The sequence below is a fragment of the Excalfactoria chinensis genome, chromosome 24, assembly GCF_039878825.1.
Source record: "Excalfactoria chinensis isolate bCotChi1 chromosome 24, bCotChi1.hap2, whole genome shotgun sequence".
Taxonomy (NCBI): domain Eukaryota; kingdom Metazoa; phylum Chordata; class Aves; order Galliformes; family Phasianidae; genus Excalfactoria; species Excalfactoria chinensis.
Window position 1 is genome coordinate 1252106 of NC_092848.1, and position 17264 is coordinate 1269369.

At 49.8% G+C, this 17264-nt stretch overlaps 1 protein-coding gene across 1 annotated transcript; it reads right to left on the reverse strand.

Annotated features, from left to right (window-relative positions):
* Window positions 1-8894: 8894 nt before the first annotated feature.
* On the reverse strand, window positions 8895-10546 carry HOXB1 (homeobox B1). Its single transcript, XM_072356776.1, has 2 exons — window positions 9943-10546; window positions 8895-9220 (listed from the first exon to the last, which is right to left on the reverse strand). Exons 1-2 carry the CDS (start codon window positions 10544-10546, stop codon window positions 8895-8897), a joined length of 930 nt encoding a protein of 309 aa, XP_072212877.1.
* Between the last annotated feature and the right edge of the window lie 6718 nt (window positions 10547-17264).

Here is a 17264-nt window from a genome sequence, read left to right on the forward strand (position 1 = left end):
GAAGCACACCTTTCCTTGTGAAAGTTCAGGTGAAATTGGGATAAAAGCTGGAAAGGATGTGGGCTATAAGTATGTTTAAAATGTTATCTGTTCTTTCTCAAACATGTCTTTCCAGCTCAGGTATTTACATGCTGATAACCTTTTGGTCCCAGCAGTGCTAGAGACTTCATGCCTTGTATTTCAAGACTGATAAGAAATTGAAAGATGTGGAGCCTCCAAGAAACGCTATGAAAAACAACCCTCCTCCTATTCCCTGAGTTCCTTTGGTTCTTGTGCTGCTTGAAACACTGAAATCCTGGAAATTATTTACTCTAGGAAATCTTTTGCCCTAAAGAACGTAGGAAGGAGACATAACTCGGAGGACTGAGGGAAGAGATATGTACTTCTTTTGTTATTCAGAGGTTTAGCCTTTGTTCTTCCTTTGATCTGCCACTCTCATAGATTCCTTCCTATCAGCAGATCAAGGAGAATTTTTATCTCGCCGGGAGCCTTTGCATGTGTGCTGTTATTGCTGATTAAACTTTTGCTGCAGTAATAGCAGGAGAAGTTTTGCCATCATCTCTGTCTGTTTTGTTCAGGCAGAAGAAAAACTCCGTATTTTTGATGTCTTAAATAAGTTAGTGAGCAAATGATACTGGAATGCATTTGACCCCCCCCACACCCCTCTTTTATGCAGTAAGATGGTCATGCCATAGGAGAAGACTGAGCCAATAAAACAGAGATCCAGCAATATTTGGATGTATCTGAGAGCAGCAGAGCAGGGGAAGCTCATGGTGTTGTTTGACTTCGGCCTGAACCAACAGCTATTGAGAATAAACTTTCTCTGATAATACACAGAATGAGTTTAGCAGATCTACCAGGAAAGCAGAAATGTGGTTTTGCAGTTAAATAAGACAAATAATCTCTTCCTTCCTTTAATATAAAAGGAGGAAAGCACCATTTGATGCACAGCTCTGAATTTACTGGCAGAAACGTTGTCAGTTTCAACTCAGTGCTGTCGACCTCTGACCACTGCATTAAGTTTTTATGCTCAAGTAGCTGGTACAAGCCTGGCTTTATGAACTGAATTTCCAGCTTGCACAACAGGTCTTCAGAGGGAACAAAGTAAACTGCTAAGCTGTTGAAATGATGCTGATACTGCCCTGAATTACTCTGATCTTGCAGAGACAGAGGCCAAAAGGCCCTTGGATGCTGAGCAGATATTTTTCATGCATCCAAGACATGAGCTGAGTGACAAGTATCCTCGTCTCATGCTTCCATGAAGGTTTCTCCTAACTGATGACCACTGGAGGCAGCTCATATAATGTGCTTCATCTGGAATACAGTCCAGCACGGCAGGGCACTGAGGCCTTGGCACAGTTAAGCAAGCCACATGAGGTTCCATTCATACCTTCCATAGCCAAGACTGCAATTGATTTATGTCCAGTGCTGACGATGACAGAAATGTGCAGCATAGTTAAAATGGCACTTCTGGTATATTTCCTGTATGACTGGACAAAGCTTAACACAACTGGTCAAAGTCATTGCAAAAACACTGGTCCTTAACAAATGCTCTTTGCTGCATCAAAATTGAAGGTTGCAGAGGGTATCACCTTTGCAAAGCTGGCATAGCCTGATAGCTACAAATCCCTGCCCTCGTGCTCTGTTCTTTCCAGTCTCAGCCAGGTGATCTCAGTCTGCCTTCATCAGCTGCTCAGAGGGACTTCATTCAAACTGCTCTCAGGGAGTTCTTATTCTGCAGGCAAAACTCAGTGCATGTGCTTCCAGCACCAGGGTTCTTGCAGGCAGCTTGGACTGGTCAGGTCTAGACTGATATGTCCTTAGAACGCTGAACATGGGCTTGGTCCTGCACACCTGCACTCCCTTCAGCAGCAAAGGGTAGAAGCTATTTCTGACAGCCCAGTTGGCCATGATGTCTGTAGTATCTTTGACTATAAGCTGCATGAAGCAGAAATATCTCTGCCACACATCAGAGCAAGAGCCTCACCCTCCTGGGGAATAGTATGAATAGTACAAAACCTTACATCAGGCTTCCCTTTATTATCCTTGGGGGTGTGAGGAGGGTGAAGCTGAGATTTTGAGTTCAGGCAACATTATTTGTGTTGTTTTGTGTGTTCTTGGAGCAGTAGATGCGATATTAAAGGCACGAGGAGCACCCGCTGCTTCTCACAGCACTATCAATTTCCTCTTCATTGCAGAGGAGAGGCAGGGTGTGGGTCAAGGAAAGAAAGATTTACCTTCCTTGATAGGCACAGCCTTGACAATGCAGTTGTTACTGTGCTGAGTTTGCAACAAGCCTTTCAAAAAGGCTCCCCTCAAAGACTTTATAACTTCGTAAGCAACCCACCTCCATAATCAAGTCTTACAGCATAGCTCACTGCTTCATAAAATCGAGATAAATCATAAGAGGGGGCATATTAAAATAATTTGTATCAGTAGGGACTGATTTAAAGCCCGGCTCCTCATCCATCAGCGAGATGCTTTCATTGGTGAACATATTGCTACAGACTGCAGGAGAAGCTCTGCCAAGCCCATTAATAACAAAAAGAAGAGAACCTTCATAGGGAAAATGGACAACGGGAAATCGGGGAATGATTCCAACAAGCTGCTTTTTCTTTAGAGATTTCCTCTAAAAAATAATCATAGGAGACAAAAACAGCCGTGGCATTTGATGTTTTATTGGAGAATAATTCGAGACAATATTTAATGCATGGAAGTAACATTTTTTAATGCCATCCGGCTCATGTAGGGATAATGTATTAAAGGGAAGAGTGGCTTGAAAGCAACCGGTGTCACTGTTCAGCTCGAGGATCATTTCCCTTTGGAAGCGGAGCGAGCAATGGATACGGGTGGAACAGAGGGTCAGGGGAGGACTTCGCATCCCTTCCCTCCCATCTCTGCATTGTGCGGCGGCTTCCCTGGGTTCTGTGCTCAGCAACACTGCTCTGAAGCACCGACCCGTTTGATGTTTGGTGTTGGATCAGAGCAGTCCTCGCTGCGTTTGAAATGCGAGCATCTTCGGGACGCGCTGCTGTTGGATGGAGCCTCATTTTCTGCCAATCGGCGTTTAAAGCTGAACCATCTCGACTCCTCACAAAGCGAAGATAATTAAAGCGTCGTTAAGAAAGCATTTGCCTCGCATCTCTTTCTGTAATAAACGAGTCAGGCTCAGCGTTTCCGCGCTGTGTGAAGCGCACGGTAAATCCGTGCCTATTTAGCACTCCCATTACAGCAAAAGGGATTCAAATCCGGACCCACATCTCAGATCCCGCTCCTTTCCAAGCCTGCAGTGCCAGCATTTCCACGTGTGTCACTTCCAGATAACCCACACCGAGAAATACTTCGTAGTAATAACTGCAAAAAAACACAGGCATTATTTCCTCCCTCTCTCCTAGAGCTATTCATAATATAACAGAGTTTAAAAGCCACTTTTTTTTTGTCGTTTGAGGGAAAGCCTCCCCTAAATCACAGCAATCGTTTGGGAAAGGGGAATTTTGGGGCTGGGGTCGGTTTGGATCTTAGGCTCGGCAAGAACTTGGACTCTCTGAACGCAGAGAGACTTCGTTTTTAGACCAAAACCAGCTCTGTTTTGACGGGTTTGAAACCAGAGGTGCGTTGTTTTCTTTCTGCTGACACCTCCCCCCCCACCCCCGTTTTCCTTCGTTCTCCATCCCACCGCGCTGTTCCATCCGCGGACCCCGCGATAACCCCCAGGATTTTATAGCCGTTCGCAAATCCGTTCAATCTCATCGGATTAACTTTACAACCACGGCACTTCCTCGCGTCCGATTCGAAGTGACGCCCCACACCCATCAGGCGGGTGCGAAAGGGCTATAAACTCACAATAGAGACCTCAAATCCTCCTTATCCAAGGGCGCAAATACTCCGCAAGGCTTCAGATCCTCAAGCAGAGGGTGCTGCCTGCTGAGTAAGAAGAACCTTTGGTGTGCTTTCTTTTCCCAGTCCTCGGTTTTTGATCCCTCTCTATGGGATGAGGACGCAGCACCAGGGCGTTCCGAGTGGAGCATCCATGCAGGCCAATTTAGAAGTAATTACTCCATTAATGCTATAAAGAACAGGTCCTAAAACAGTGCCAGTTGCCTTCCCATGGCTTCAGACAGAAACGAATCTGCTTTAATCTCATTCATTTTAGTGTTTAATCCCTTGCCACGAGGTTTAATTACCCATAAGCAAATACGACTTTATGTAATATATACGATTTAAATGCAAACAGTATGTTAATCTGTAATACATAGAGTGCATATACATACGTACACACACCTACATATTCATATACATACAGACACCCACCTCGTTTTCCCTCCCTGTTGCAGTTCTTACGCCTGCACTGCAGTTCTACCTTCCCTGTCACACAGCCCCCTGTGCAGAGTAAACGTCCATGAACTCTGCACCCTCCCTGAAGGGTTGACCTGTGCTCTCTGCACTGAAAAGCAGCTCCTGCCTTTCTTGGTGTGTCCTCCTTGGCCCGATGCTTTTTCTTTTTTAACCTCAAATAATTTTTCAAAGCAACCTCCTGGCCGGGAGTGCTGAGTGTTGCCTTCATGAGGGCTGGCTGGGACACAGAGACCGAGGCTTGACCCCATCTCTGGTCCTCAGGCCAAGCTGGGCCCATCTTTGGGTGAATTCATTTCAGGCTGAACTTTGTGTGAACCTGAGCCCGAGGGGAAGGGAACCCGACAGAGCAAGGCTGACAGAGGCAAGTTCTGAGCAAACCCATCAGCCTGAGTAAATAGTGAACAAATCCGTGTGAAGGCTGGGATTGAAATGGAGCTGTCAGACCAGTGTAAACTGAAAGGATAGGTGAGCCCTCTGAAGAGCGGGGTAACATTTTGTACACTCGTTTCTGCGATTGTTCCTTCCACCTCAACCTTTTGCCCCAGACCTCATTTCACCTGCCTAGGAGGCTAATGCAACCCTGAGGCTGCTCGGCACTAAAATGCCTGTGTTGGTGGAAAATAATAGCCGGGGGGCAAGGAGGGGAATGAAAGAAGGAAGGGGACCGCTCCGTCGAGTGGTGCTTTCAGTGTAAAGGAGGAGGGGTGGGAGGTGGGTTTACAGCTGAGATCTGACGCGGCATAGCAGGACGGAGGTGCCTCACACGCAATGAGAAAACCTATCAGGCATGAAAATCCCTTTTGCTTTACCTGATTCTTTGTCAATATTCGGGTGTAAACAAGTGTGTGGATACTTTGCTGCTCTGGTGCTGCTTGCAGAAGATGGATCATTTCAGTCCCACTCTGGTTTTGCTGAGCCCTGTTGCCCCTCACTTCAAGGCATGAAAGGCTTTCAGGGGTCGGTAATAGCCCAACCCAGCCTGAATCCACCGAGGGAAGGTTTGTTCCCGGACAGAGAGCCCCGGGAGAGCCTCACACCTTAAGTGCGAAGATGCTTTGGAAACGGAGTTAATAGCAACCAGCAAAGAGGAGTTGAAAGTAAAGAAGTCTTCGGGGTATTGCTGTTATTATTTCTTAATACAGTGTCCTCTTCTGAGATCAAAAGGGCCTCGCGTTGTGAGAACAAATGCTCTAAGAGAAACATTTCACACCAAGGGGTAAAGGAACAGATGGCCCTGGGGTATCTGCTGCGCCAGGCCCATCAGCGAGCTTGCCCCTCGGGTCTGGGAGCAGAGCCACGAGAGAGGGGCAATCCTCGTCCCTTCTTTATCCCCTCCTCCCGCAGGGGAACAGCAGCTCCAACACAGAGACCGCCGTTAATAATTTACAAGGTTACTCCGTTTTAACTGGGGTTTTCCCTTTCCTTTGGGATATTAAAGGCATTAATCTCCATTAAGACGCGGCTTTGTTTGGAAGCACATTAGGGGGATTTGGCTAATTTTCCTGCCACGGGCCCACGGACAGACACACGTGGAGCTATGAGAGCAGCCACGTCGTTGTGTATCAATTATACCCATAGAACTTATAGATGCATAAAATCAAGCTGCGGTGACAGGGCTGAATATCGACTGGGAGTTCTGCATGCAGAGCCGGGGGTGTTTGAGGGTGCGTTTGTAGCTCACACCGATGTACTTCAGTAAGAACAGGAGCTCGTGTCCCATAGGGACACCCACGTAGGGTTACCTATACTTGTGGGCATCACCACCCCGCTCTCTTAACCCCTTTCTCGGAGCGTGGGGCGGACTCGCGTGTCCTTCTCTGCTCTCCAAAGCTGCCGTGATCTCAGATCCCGACCAGAGCTGTCCCGATGTGGCCTTTCCAGCCGGCTCCTGCTTCCCAGCAGAGAGTTTCGGGCTTTGGAGACAAAAGGGAGCGTGAGAAACTTGGAGGGAGAGCTCGGAGAAAGAGATCTGAGTTGCGTGAGATGATCCCTGTGAAAGGAACCCGGCTTGGCAGCAAGGGAAGCAAAGGGAATGGGGCGAATGGGGAAGCCCGGAGGGGGTTACATATGTAAGGAGCAGAGGCACCGTCTTTGCGGATCCTTCCGGAGATTCCCTTTGAGTTTCAAATGGGAGCCGGGAGCTTTTGTTGTGCCCGACATCGGCACTTCGGGCACCTCCTCTTGGCCCAAACTTATCGCTCCTCCCCAGCTCTTCGCCTTGCACCGATCCGTGCTCACCTGGGGGGGGGCGAGGGGAGCTCCGGCCCCTTCCCAACCCGGAGGCGAAGAGACAACGGGGGGACAAAAACATCCCAGTGAAACACATGAGCGCAAACCCGTTTCCACGAGAAACCAAATCACACAGACTCAATCGCATTGGTTCAACGAAAAGGTTAAAGCAAGCTGAACTCGTGGCCAACACGTTCTGAAACCAGCGTGACTGCGTTGTTACTTTTGGATCTCACTCCCGTTGTTTCGCAAACCGCTAGAGTGTAACAAAACCCCCTTTTCACCTTTTCCTCCTTCTTTTTTTCCTTATCTCTGTGCTAATTGGACACTCCAGATCTTTTCTTCCGAGCCAGAAGAGGTGAATTACCCGGGGCAGGGCTATGCTGCTGTGATAGAGCGATGCTCATCGCCTCCGGACGGGCAGGGCTGGGCCGCAGATTGCAGCAGGTACTCGGTTCATTCCTGCCCTACGAACGCCCTCACCGAAAAGGTTTGCAAATTTGACGAAGCCAGAACAATAGTTTCTCCTGGCAGCCCCTTTGTTTACTTGTTTAGAAATCCCAGAGGCGTTTCGAGGTAAAAAGGTCAGAGCTATATCCGGATCTAGGCCCCCTCCCTCCGCACCCCGGCATAGGGAGGTTCGGGCCCTCCGCCCGCTCCCGTGTGTGTCTGTGCTTTGCGAAACAGCCCTTCTGCTTTCGGGGACCGCCTTTGGGAGCCGAAGACATAAAACTAAACTGACATTTCGTTTCGCTTCGGGGTTTGGATCGGCTTTACGGAATTGTTTTGTATAATCGAGAAAGTCGCCTCTCCCCCACCCCCCGACCCCCAGCTCCGTTCCAGTTAATGTCCCTGCTTTAGTAATGCAGATGTGCTTCCTCGCTAGGATGCTGATAATGAGGATGATGATAACTTTCTGTTCTCATCAGGCCCTTTTTTACACTTCATGTCGTAAAATAACTCCCTGTGGGGAGCAACGCGTTTCTGCCCGATCCCGATCGTGCAGCTGCGGGTGCCATAATGGAGGTGGGGGCCATAGAGACCCCCAGGAAGCAAGATGGAGCTTTGGCAGCAACCTGAGACCTTTCCCTTCCTCCTCCTCCGTCCAAGCCCGGCTGCTCTCCCCGTACATTTTCCTGGGTGGGGAAGATCTCCATTCCGCTTAGAGCCGACAGGACTCGAATGTGGAAAAAGTAAACTTTATTAAACTGAGGTAGTTTCATTTCGAAAAACAGAGCACGGGGAAGGGAGTGGAGGGAAAACAGATTCCGATTAAGAAACCACGGGCTTTTCAGGATGACCTTTTATCCCTTTAAAACAATCTTTAACGAAACTCGCCGTGGTTTTCACTTCGCCCTGCCCTAAAGCTTCTGGTGGCAAAGGGTAACAACTGGCCGTGGTTAATAATGTTTCTTTTTATCGGACTCCGATAAACCTAAGGGGGTGGGGATACGAAGAGCCGTGCGGCTTCACCCCAAGACGTGGAGCTACCGAGACGTCCAATAAACAGCAGTCAATGCGTCGCGGCTGGGGGAGCGCAGTGCGGACCCCCCCCTCCCCGGCCTTCATCCCGTGCACGTTCACACTCGGTGCGGCAATGACCGTTGTCCAAAGCACCCCGGGCTCAGCCTTCCCCTTATCTCGTTTTACCTGATAGCACAACGCTCCCACCCCCAGGATCAGTAATACAGGCGGACAGCGTGTAGGAAACCCTGTCAAGCGGCGGTAGTGCAAAATGGCAGCAGAGGAGTTGCATTTTTGCTTTGTTTCTTTTCTTTTTCGGATCTTCCCACCCAGAGGCTTTCAGCGTCTTGGGCTCTTTCCGAGATATACAGAGTAAATGTAAAAGGGAAACAAACCCAAACTTTTCTTTTTTAACCACATCGAGGGGAGGAATAATACAGCAAACTCAGGATGCGTGCGGACAAAAATCGTTGCGCACGTCTTTAAAACGGGAAAGAACTAAATTCGTTTTCAAGTTTCTGTAGTTGAAAGTGCAGTTCCTATTGGGAAGGGAAGAAGGGAGAGACGTCCCTGAGACAAACGCCTATTGCTAAGGATAAATGAGGACACGGCCGCTCCTTTGGAGTCCAACGTTTGACGGAGGGTCTATAAATTAAGAGAGGAAGGCAAACGGGGAATGGGCACCGCACGGGTGGAGGCGGCTGGAGCCAAAGGGGCGGCTCGGAGGGAAGCGTGTGAGGCCGGAGCTGTGCGGGGCAGTGCGGGTGGGGCTGCGGGGAGCAGAGGGGAGCAGCAGCCCTCGAAGGCAGCCCCGACCTGGTCGTTGTGTCCCGAGGGACCCGGGCTCAGGAGGACACGGAGCTGGGGGAGGCCTCAGGTGAGGTGCAGTTGGACTGATCCGAAGCTTCACTCGCTTCCTTTCCAGACCTGGAGGCAGCAGGCGGAGCGAGACCTTCTTTTTCCCTCTTTTTCTGTTTCATCCGCCTGTTCTGGAACCAGATCTTCACTTGGGTTTCGTTGAGCTCCAATGTAGCGGCGATCTCTACCCTCCGGGCTCGGGTGAGGTACTTGTTAAAGTGAAACTCCTTCTCCAGCTCTGTCAGCTGTTTGGTGGTGAAGTTGGTGCGAATGGTGTTGGGCTGGCCCAGCAGCCCGTATTCCGACACTTTGGCTGTAAGGAGCAAAAAAACAACAGGGCAGAAGCAGCAGAAGGATGGCCCTATACGGGCCTGGGGGTCCTGGGGCTGTCTGATTGAGTGAGCATCCTCTGTGCTGCGTGTTGGACCCCCACCTCTTGCAGCCTCCCCTCAATACCCCTGGCTTTCCAGGGACACAACCCGGAGGGAAATGCTGCCCCGGGATCTGCAGATCTGCTCCTTGCTCTTGCAAACAGTCATCCCAGCTCCCTGCAAAGTGCCATGAAACTTGAACGTGCGTGGGAGGGAATGGAAAGGGGGGTGGGGAGGGGGGGGGGACGGGGGGAGATGGTGGGGGAGAGGAGGGAAGTTCCGGATTTAAGGAAGGTTTTCGAGAAGGATGTTGAACAATGAGAGGTGGAAACCACCGTTGTGGAGGAAGCAGGAAACTGGGAGCGTTTCCTATTCGGAGCTCGGCTTAAACTGCATTGGGCCTGAGGTCAAGCGAGCTCAGTGACCCTCTGCCAGGTGTGCCTGGAAAATCGCTAGCTGGTTTTTCTATAGAGCTGAAAAATAAGAATAAAAATATGTCTTCCTCAAGCAAAGGAGCCCAACTACCTCCAGCAGAAACCCCGAGGAAGACAACATTTCGTAACAGGTCTACAGAAAGGGCCCCCCCTTCACACCCACCCTTCTCAGCCCTGATGGGGACACCCCCCCCCTCGGCCTCACCGAGCCCTGAGCGCCCCAAACTCACCTGTCTTGGGGGGGTTCCTCTTCACTTTCATCCAATCGAAGGTCCGCGCCGAGCTGGCATTAGGGCACGGCTCGGAGGGGCACGCGGGGTCTTTGTCCTCATTTAGGGAAGGCGAGAGGTTGCCGTAAACCCCGGGCAAGTAACCGGGCTGCTCCTGCCCGTAAAGGTGCTGCTGCTGGTACTGCCCTACGGCCCCGCAATAGCCATCTGCCAGGGGGCCAAGGTGGGGTCCGGAGCTGGAGGAGTACCCGGCCGCCTGGAAGTACACGCCGTCCGCGTCCTGCTGGCCGAGGTAGAGCTGGTGGTGCCCGTAGCCGGGGCTGCAGTTCTGGGTTGGGTACCCGGCGCTCGGGGCAGCGGCAGAGAAGGGCACGGAGCGCCCGGAGGCAGAGGGGAAGAAGCCGGGACTCTGCGGGGGGAGGTGGGTGGCCGCGACCGCGCTGCCCCCAGCACCGAAGCGCCCTTCTCCATGAAAAGTGTCACTGGAGGGGCTACCTGAGCAAGAGGGGAAGGAAGGGGAGCTTTGCTCTAAATGGTGGTAGGCGCCCGTCCCACGGTTACAAATTGCATACTCTAAGAAGGAGTTCATCCTAGTATTGTCCATCTGCCACTGATGGAGGAGGGTCAGCCTGTTTTGGGGGGGATTCCGCCTGCCCTACAACCTTTAGATAGTATGTCAAAGCTGTAAAACTTCCTTCCATGCATCGCTGGCCCTCGAACCCCGGAGCCTTCGGCGGGGCCGGGGTGGGGGCGGGGGGCCACGTGGTCCACCCCCAGCCCAATGAGCGAGGGGCTCCTAAAGTTTGTCACATCTCTGAGCTCATCCATCAAGGAGATGACATTTACATGACAAAGGGGTTTCAATCAAACCCTGCCCATCAATCTGATAACAACACGAATACGTCAAAATCTTTCCTCAAAGACTTAAAAAGAGAGGAGGGAGGTGGGGGTGCGGGGAGGTGATGGGGAAGAGGGGACTGGGGGGAAGAATTAGAATGATCTACGACTGTTTTAAGTGCTAAAAAGGCTCCCGAGTGATGTGGTTAGCCAATTTCAGCAGAATTTCCCCTTCCCCAACTTAATAAGAAGGTCTTCTCAGATCTTAGTTTCATCTGAAAGGAAGACAAGGGAAAAAGAGGTAGGGAGGTCTAACTGCTTCCTCTCTTCCACAGCCCCAACTACAAAAGGATGCTCTTCATTGTGAAACTCTGCCTTGAAAGGTGAACATATTTGAAACTTTCTGGGCTAAAACTCCTATGAAAAAACTGCTCTATGTGTCTTAATTTTGTCACTCTGGCTTTGTGTGCAGGGCCAGCATGGGTGAAAGCAACGTAATTAAATCTGTATTCTAATGAGGCGTTGAAATAAAGTTAGGAAGACAGAATGTCTTTTGTTGGAGAGACACCATGCCCAGCTTAGCAATTGGAGCAGAGGAACTAAAAATCACATATGTCTCTTTACTAACCCCACCAATCTTTCTATCCATCCTTTCTCCCATGTACCGACCTGCTTACACATCCACTTCTGAGAACAAGAGATGTTTTTTAAGGGCTGTAACCGGTGCGTTTAGGGGCTGCTTTCCTACATCGAACCTGCTATGACCTTTCCTTGAGTCTGTTGTGATCCTGGAGCTTCCCTCTAGCAGAGTCCATCTGATGAGTAGGTGGAAAGGCATTGACTTCAACCCGGCCTCTCCACTGCTCAGAGAATGGAAACATAGGTAGGCAACATTTATTTACTTGTTAGCAAAGGGAAGACAAGAGCACCCAACAATATGACGCCCACAGTCATTTGTTACTTGTCAGGATATTTACTGGTTATTCAGCCTCTAGGAAGAGCCAGGAGGGCCTTTTTTTTTTCTTTCCTCCCTCCTTAAATCGGGCCAAAAGTTCACTTTGAAAGGCATAAGCACGTTCTTTAATGCAAGAGCTTTGGTGTGGCTGATGCAACCCGTTGGGATGGCATTTGTTAAGCAACTGCAATAGCATCAGCCCTCCTCCCGTCTTCAAACGTCCCCTAGAGAGAAAGCAAGCTTTGCCCAACTGCATCTCTCGTCCCCCAATAAAAAGCATAAGAAGGAACTATTTCCACTGCTGTGCTTCTATTTATTCATGTATTCTGCAGACTTTGCTGATGCTGAGCAATTCAAGAAGAAAATAGTTTAAGTTACAAATACTTACAAACTGGATACGTGATTTTTTGTTTCATAAAACAAGAGAAAGTGCAGAAGGTGATTATGAAGATTCAAAGCAACCATGATGTAATTTCCTCTGTAAGCGAAATCGGTTTCCAATTTGATTCCAGGAGTGCTTTCTATATTATGCTGTGTTCTTGCTTAAATTGAATACATTCTATTTAAACGATGCTCACAACGATGATTTATGGATGTGAAATGAAAAATAGGGGGGATAGATGTTTATTTCATCCTTGAAGCCGTTGTTTCACGTTGTTTGATAACTTTGCATCACGGTCTCACTCTGCTGTTACAGTACAGGGGGATGCTTTATGTTATCACAATACAGCCATCCCCTGGAGCTTCAAGATGAGCTTTGAGAGAGCTCACTACTGTGGCCTTATGGAAGAATAAGTTTTGCTATAAGAATACTCTCAGCGAAGACTTAAGCTGGAGTTTAGACCTGAGGCAGCTCCTTTTGCAGATGGGAAAATCCCATAGGATGGGATCGAAATTACGGATGTGAAATAGAGTGAACCATCCGAGCAGAGCAGGTCTTTGGGCTCCCGGGAGCAACTCCAGATCCTGGCACAGCTTGATAGGGGCTCTGCTCCCCTAAAGTAATACAGGCTTCCCCAAAACGCACTGCCTGCAGACGCTGTGAACACACAAATGCACCGGGAATCACTTTTCCAAGTTTCCCTCTTAGCCCTTTGCCCTGGGACTGACAGCAAATCACCGTCGTTATTATTAGCAGGTTTAATTCCCCATACAGAGAATGTGGGAGACCGTTTGGCTCTCAGAACCATCCCTTCATAAAGCGAGGGTGAAAGAAACATCCGATTATCGGTAGCAATCCATCGCCTGGTGGATCTAATGCTGTCATTTGTTCCATTAAAACGCCTTCATTGAAAGCTGAGAGAGGGGAGGTGGTCAAAACATCCACGTTGTGGAAGTGGAAATTCTCCGATTGCCAGAGCTCTGCCTCCTACCCGCCCCCCCGCCCCCCGAAAGGAGTTAATTAGCCGTTCATTATGTCTACTGCTTCATTTTCACTCGCGTGGAGGAAGAGAGAAAGGCACCGTCCGGGAGGTGCTGCTGCTTTTCAATTGGAAGGATTAAAATAGAACTTCTCGAGCTGGATGAGGACAGAGGGCGAGTGGGAAAAGAAACCGTGTTGTCCAGCATAGCGCTCGATTGGTTGGTGGGAGAGCGAGGAAGTCCCTTCATTAGCAGCTGCTTGGCTGCATGTAGGTGCCTTGCTGGTGTCCTCAGCCTGCAGCCCGATCCTTCAATGCTGTGCAGGACTGAAGGCCCTCAGGAGCCTTTGCTTCAGACCCTTCTGAAGGAGCCCATGCCTTTTTTTCCTTGTGAGAGAACCGTGTGTGTGAGCTGGGGGAAGTTCTGTGCAGGCAACCCAGAAGTTAAGTGATTTAAAAGGCTCCAGAGCATCCAGAATCTTCAGATGCTTCGCTTTCGAGTTAAATATAAATACAGTTCTCTGCTGAGAAAGTTTGTGTCTTGTATAATACCCCTGGTGGCTCCCTGGCCATGTGATTTATAGGCATCTGTTCGTCCCCGACTTCGTTATCACCAGAAAGGACTCACGCCGTCCAAGTGATGCATATATTGGAATCTAAAAACGGAGGGGAGGGGGGAAATAAATCCAATAAGGAAAACTGGCTTCAAAATTTGGGAGACCGAAGAAACTTTGAAGGAGTCATTGGGATGAACTACAAGCACGGGGCTATCTCTAAGCAGAAGGATGAACGTGGGACAATTAAGATAAGAGAACAGTTCTTATCTGCCTCGCCCAGGAGAGAGCAGCACCGGGACAGGAGCCCACATAGCCGGAGAGGGACATGCTCTGTGTTCTCGGTCTCTTGAAGAGCCTATTTCTGTATTTCTCCTTCTGAGTGTGGAACAACCCCCATCTAATCCCATCTCTGTCTACTCCAAAAGATCGAACTCCTCCTCCTAGGGTTTAGGGAACCGGTCCGATTGCCTGGGAATCTCATCGGCCGTGCCTGTATGGGCTCCGGGGCAGAGGTGTATGTGTATAAGTCCATCCGCTCGGCTAACAAGCTTGATTTCAGCCTTCAAGCACGGTGACAGTGAAGAGGGCTGTACCTACTGTCTCTATGTAGAACCGTGCTGGCTGGAAGCGGGCCGAACCCGGTGAGATCCGAACCCACTGAGTTCCACTTAAATCCGTGCTATTTATCAGCACTGCAGAAACTCGACGTGGGGCATCTCCTCCTGGACTCTTTCTTTAGAAACTGCCTGATTTTATTCACGTCTTCACCAATATTGTAGTATTTATCGGGCAAGGTTAGTAATACAATCCAGCATCATTTAAAACAACACTCCCCCACCCTTAAGACCTGGATAGATCACAGAGTTTCCCAAAGCAGTTTTATCTGGATCTAACATTCACTTTCCCTATCCTGGTACTAAGAGAGGTGGGGAAAATAGCAGGTAAATCTGTGATGGATGCAAGAGTGCCAAGGCGACGAGCAGAAAGTCCTCTCTCCCACCTCCTTCCTTCGGTAGGGACCGAGCATTGGGGATGCTCTAAAGCTTCGTCCAGTCAATACGAGGATGCTGCTATTGCTCAGGTGGGAAAACAGTCATTGTGGGGATATTTCCAGACAGGAGGAGTTTGGCATCAGCAGCTCAGGAGGGAACTGGGAGTGATTCCCACACTCATCGAGGTTCTGCTCCTGCCACTCTTTCCTGCACAGAAGGTTTTCCACCTTGAGCCTTCCCATGGCTCTAATGGGTTAGTTCAGCATCTTCAGGGCCTCAAGTAGCTCTTTAGCAAACAGATCCCCAGACTAGCCCAGCGCAAGATAAATATTACTTTAGCATCCCTACAACACGTGCGAGCACATCTCATTTGCATATTTCTAGCTTAATAATCGTGAGGCAATTGCAGTGTTTTGACAACGATCAAGAGCTGAATATGCTTAATATGCTTAATGTATGCCCTCCAGTTGCACGGAACAGAAGGGCAGGGTTGCAAATATGCATTCCCCATTTGTTTGACATTTTGAAGAAGGTAAAGAATGGCTGAACTAATGGCGAAATCTTACAGTCATTCAATAATTTAGATTTTATTGAATATTCCCCTTCTTTCCTCCGACATTTCAGTCTTGCTAATTAGGACAAATAAGAAGGGCCCTGCTGTTAGCAAGGATAATAACTGGCGAGGTTCCATTTATTAAGTCACTTTCCGTGGGTGTAGAATTGATCTGTGGCTGTGACTGGCATGCTTTCCAGACCTGCAGCAACTTTGAGAAGTCATTACGATCTGCAGAAGGGCCCTCGTTAGAGATTTGTATTGATAAGGTGTCAGGGTTTGTTCGGTGGGTTCGTGGGAACCCCCCCCCCCCCCCACACACACACACACACCCCACTCCATCCCACCCTGCGTGGTCATGACGGGGAAGGCCGTCCCCTCGCAGCCCCTAAAGGGCATCCTGGAGGGGAAGGTGTTGTCCCTGCTGTCCCCTCCCCTTCTCTTCTCGCTTCCCCTCCTCCCTTCCACACGGGAAGGGCGGGTGCTCTCGTGGAAATCCGCTGCAGAATTGATTCTCCAAGTGATAGATGTATGCGTGCGTGTGTGTTTAAGTCGAACGAGGAGCTCCCTTCTCTTGGGAGGTTCGTGGGATGTGCAAACACACGAGTCAAAATAAAGCACGGAGGAGCGGCTCCTGCCCTGGGGCCGGAGCGGGGGCCACGCGGGGTTCTCAGAGGGGCCGAGGGACCATCTGATGGTCGGCCCTCGCCTCCCCGCAACAAGCCTGTATTCAAGGCTGCGGGGGGCGGGGGAGGCGAGAAGGGAAATATGTAAAGCGCTGGAACAAATGGCGCTTTGATAGACAACGTCTGGCAGTGCCAACGCTGTCGCTGAGTATGTTCCAGAAGCTGGAGATATTAAATAAACTTAAAGATAATGAATAGCCTTCTGTAGGGCTGTGCTCTTCCCAGCCCCCCCCCCCAGCCCCCGTACCCCCCTCCCCCTCTTCGTGGCTCCGGATCGCGGTGCGGGGGCTGGGACGGCTGTAGCATTGGGCACTGCTCTTTGTTATGGGAGGATGCTCAGTAACGTTCTCTTGCATGTTTTAATTGCAGTCTCCTTCGATTTTCAGTATAAACATACTTCATCCCAGAGAGAGATGTTAGCAGGATGGAAACGTCCGCTCGTTCTGTTGGGAAAGAGGGGTAGCGATATCGGTAGGAACGAAGAGGCGGCCGTAAAACCAACCTCCCTTTGTTCCGACGGGATGCGATCACCCAGCATATCGAACAGCAATTTCGCAAACATCTGTCGAGGGCTTTTTTTTTTTTTGCTTTCTTTCTTTCTTTCATTTTCTTTCTTTTTACCGCTCGAAGAGGGAAGCAAGCCCCCAGGCTTGGGTGTGATGCTCTTAATACGAATTAAAACACGGAGAGGAGCACACGAGTTTCCCACACCCCTAAGGGGAAGGGGGGGGGTGAAGGGGGTGACAACACCCGGCCCAGAGCACTGCAGCCCCCAGCAGAGCCCATCGGTACAGCAAACGGCCGAGGCTCGTCTCCGACCGCCCCAGGCCCTCCCCCCCTCCTTCCCTCATCCCCGGGTTCTCCTCTCGGTTCTCCCATCGCTCCGACACGGCCGCCGAATTTCTGCCGTGTGCGAGGAAACACCGGTGACTTAGCAAAGACGTAATATGATTTATTTTGGGTGTCACCGCGATTGATTCCTGCGCTGACCCCTTTTCATTCATAAGCCTCCCCCCCACCCCCTCTGCCTCGCCCTCCCTCCTTGATATATGAGTTTTGTGTTTAAAATTGCACGTTGAGAGAAAGCTTGTGGAAAGAGAGCTGAGAACCGGGGGAGAGCAGCACAAATTGCTGTGAATGGAGACAACAGATTTACCAGGCCGGGTTACTTCCATAGGGTTTGATTTTTTTCGTGGAGGAAAGGAGAAGAAAAAGGGAGAAAAAAAACCGAAAGAAAATAAAGAAAGGCCTCTTTTGGGATCATCTCTTCCCTCTCGATAGTATTTCTATGTCGCCCCAAATGCTGTCAGCCACATTTTGTACCCGTCCAAAACCCTTCACAGCGTTTTCTTCTTTACTTTTTGCTTGACCAGGACGTTGA

Excerpts from the sequence above, each read along its gene's own strand:
- HOXB1 (XM_072356776.1), bottom strand. The coding sequence starts at position 10,546 with ATGGACAATACTAGGATGAACTCCTTCTTAGAGTATGCAATTTGTAAC. Across the intron at positions 9,221-9,942 it reads GAGGAACCCCCCCAAGACAG|CCAAAGTGTCGGAATACGGG; the intron begins GTGAGTTTGGGG and ends TGCTCCTTACAG.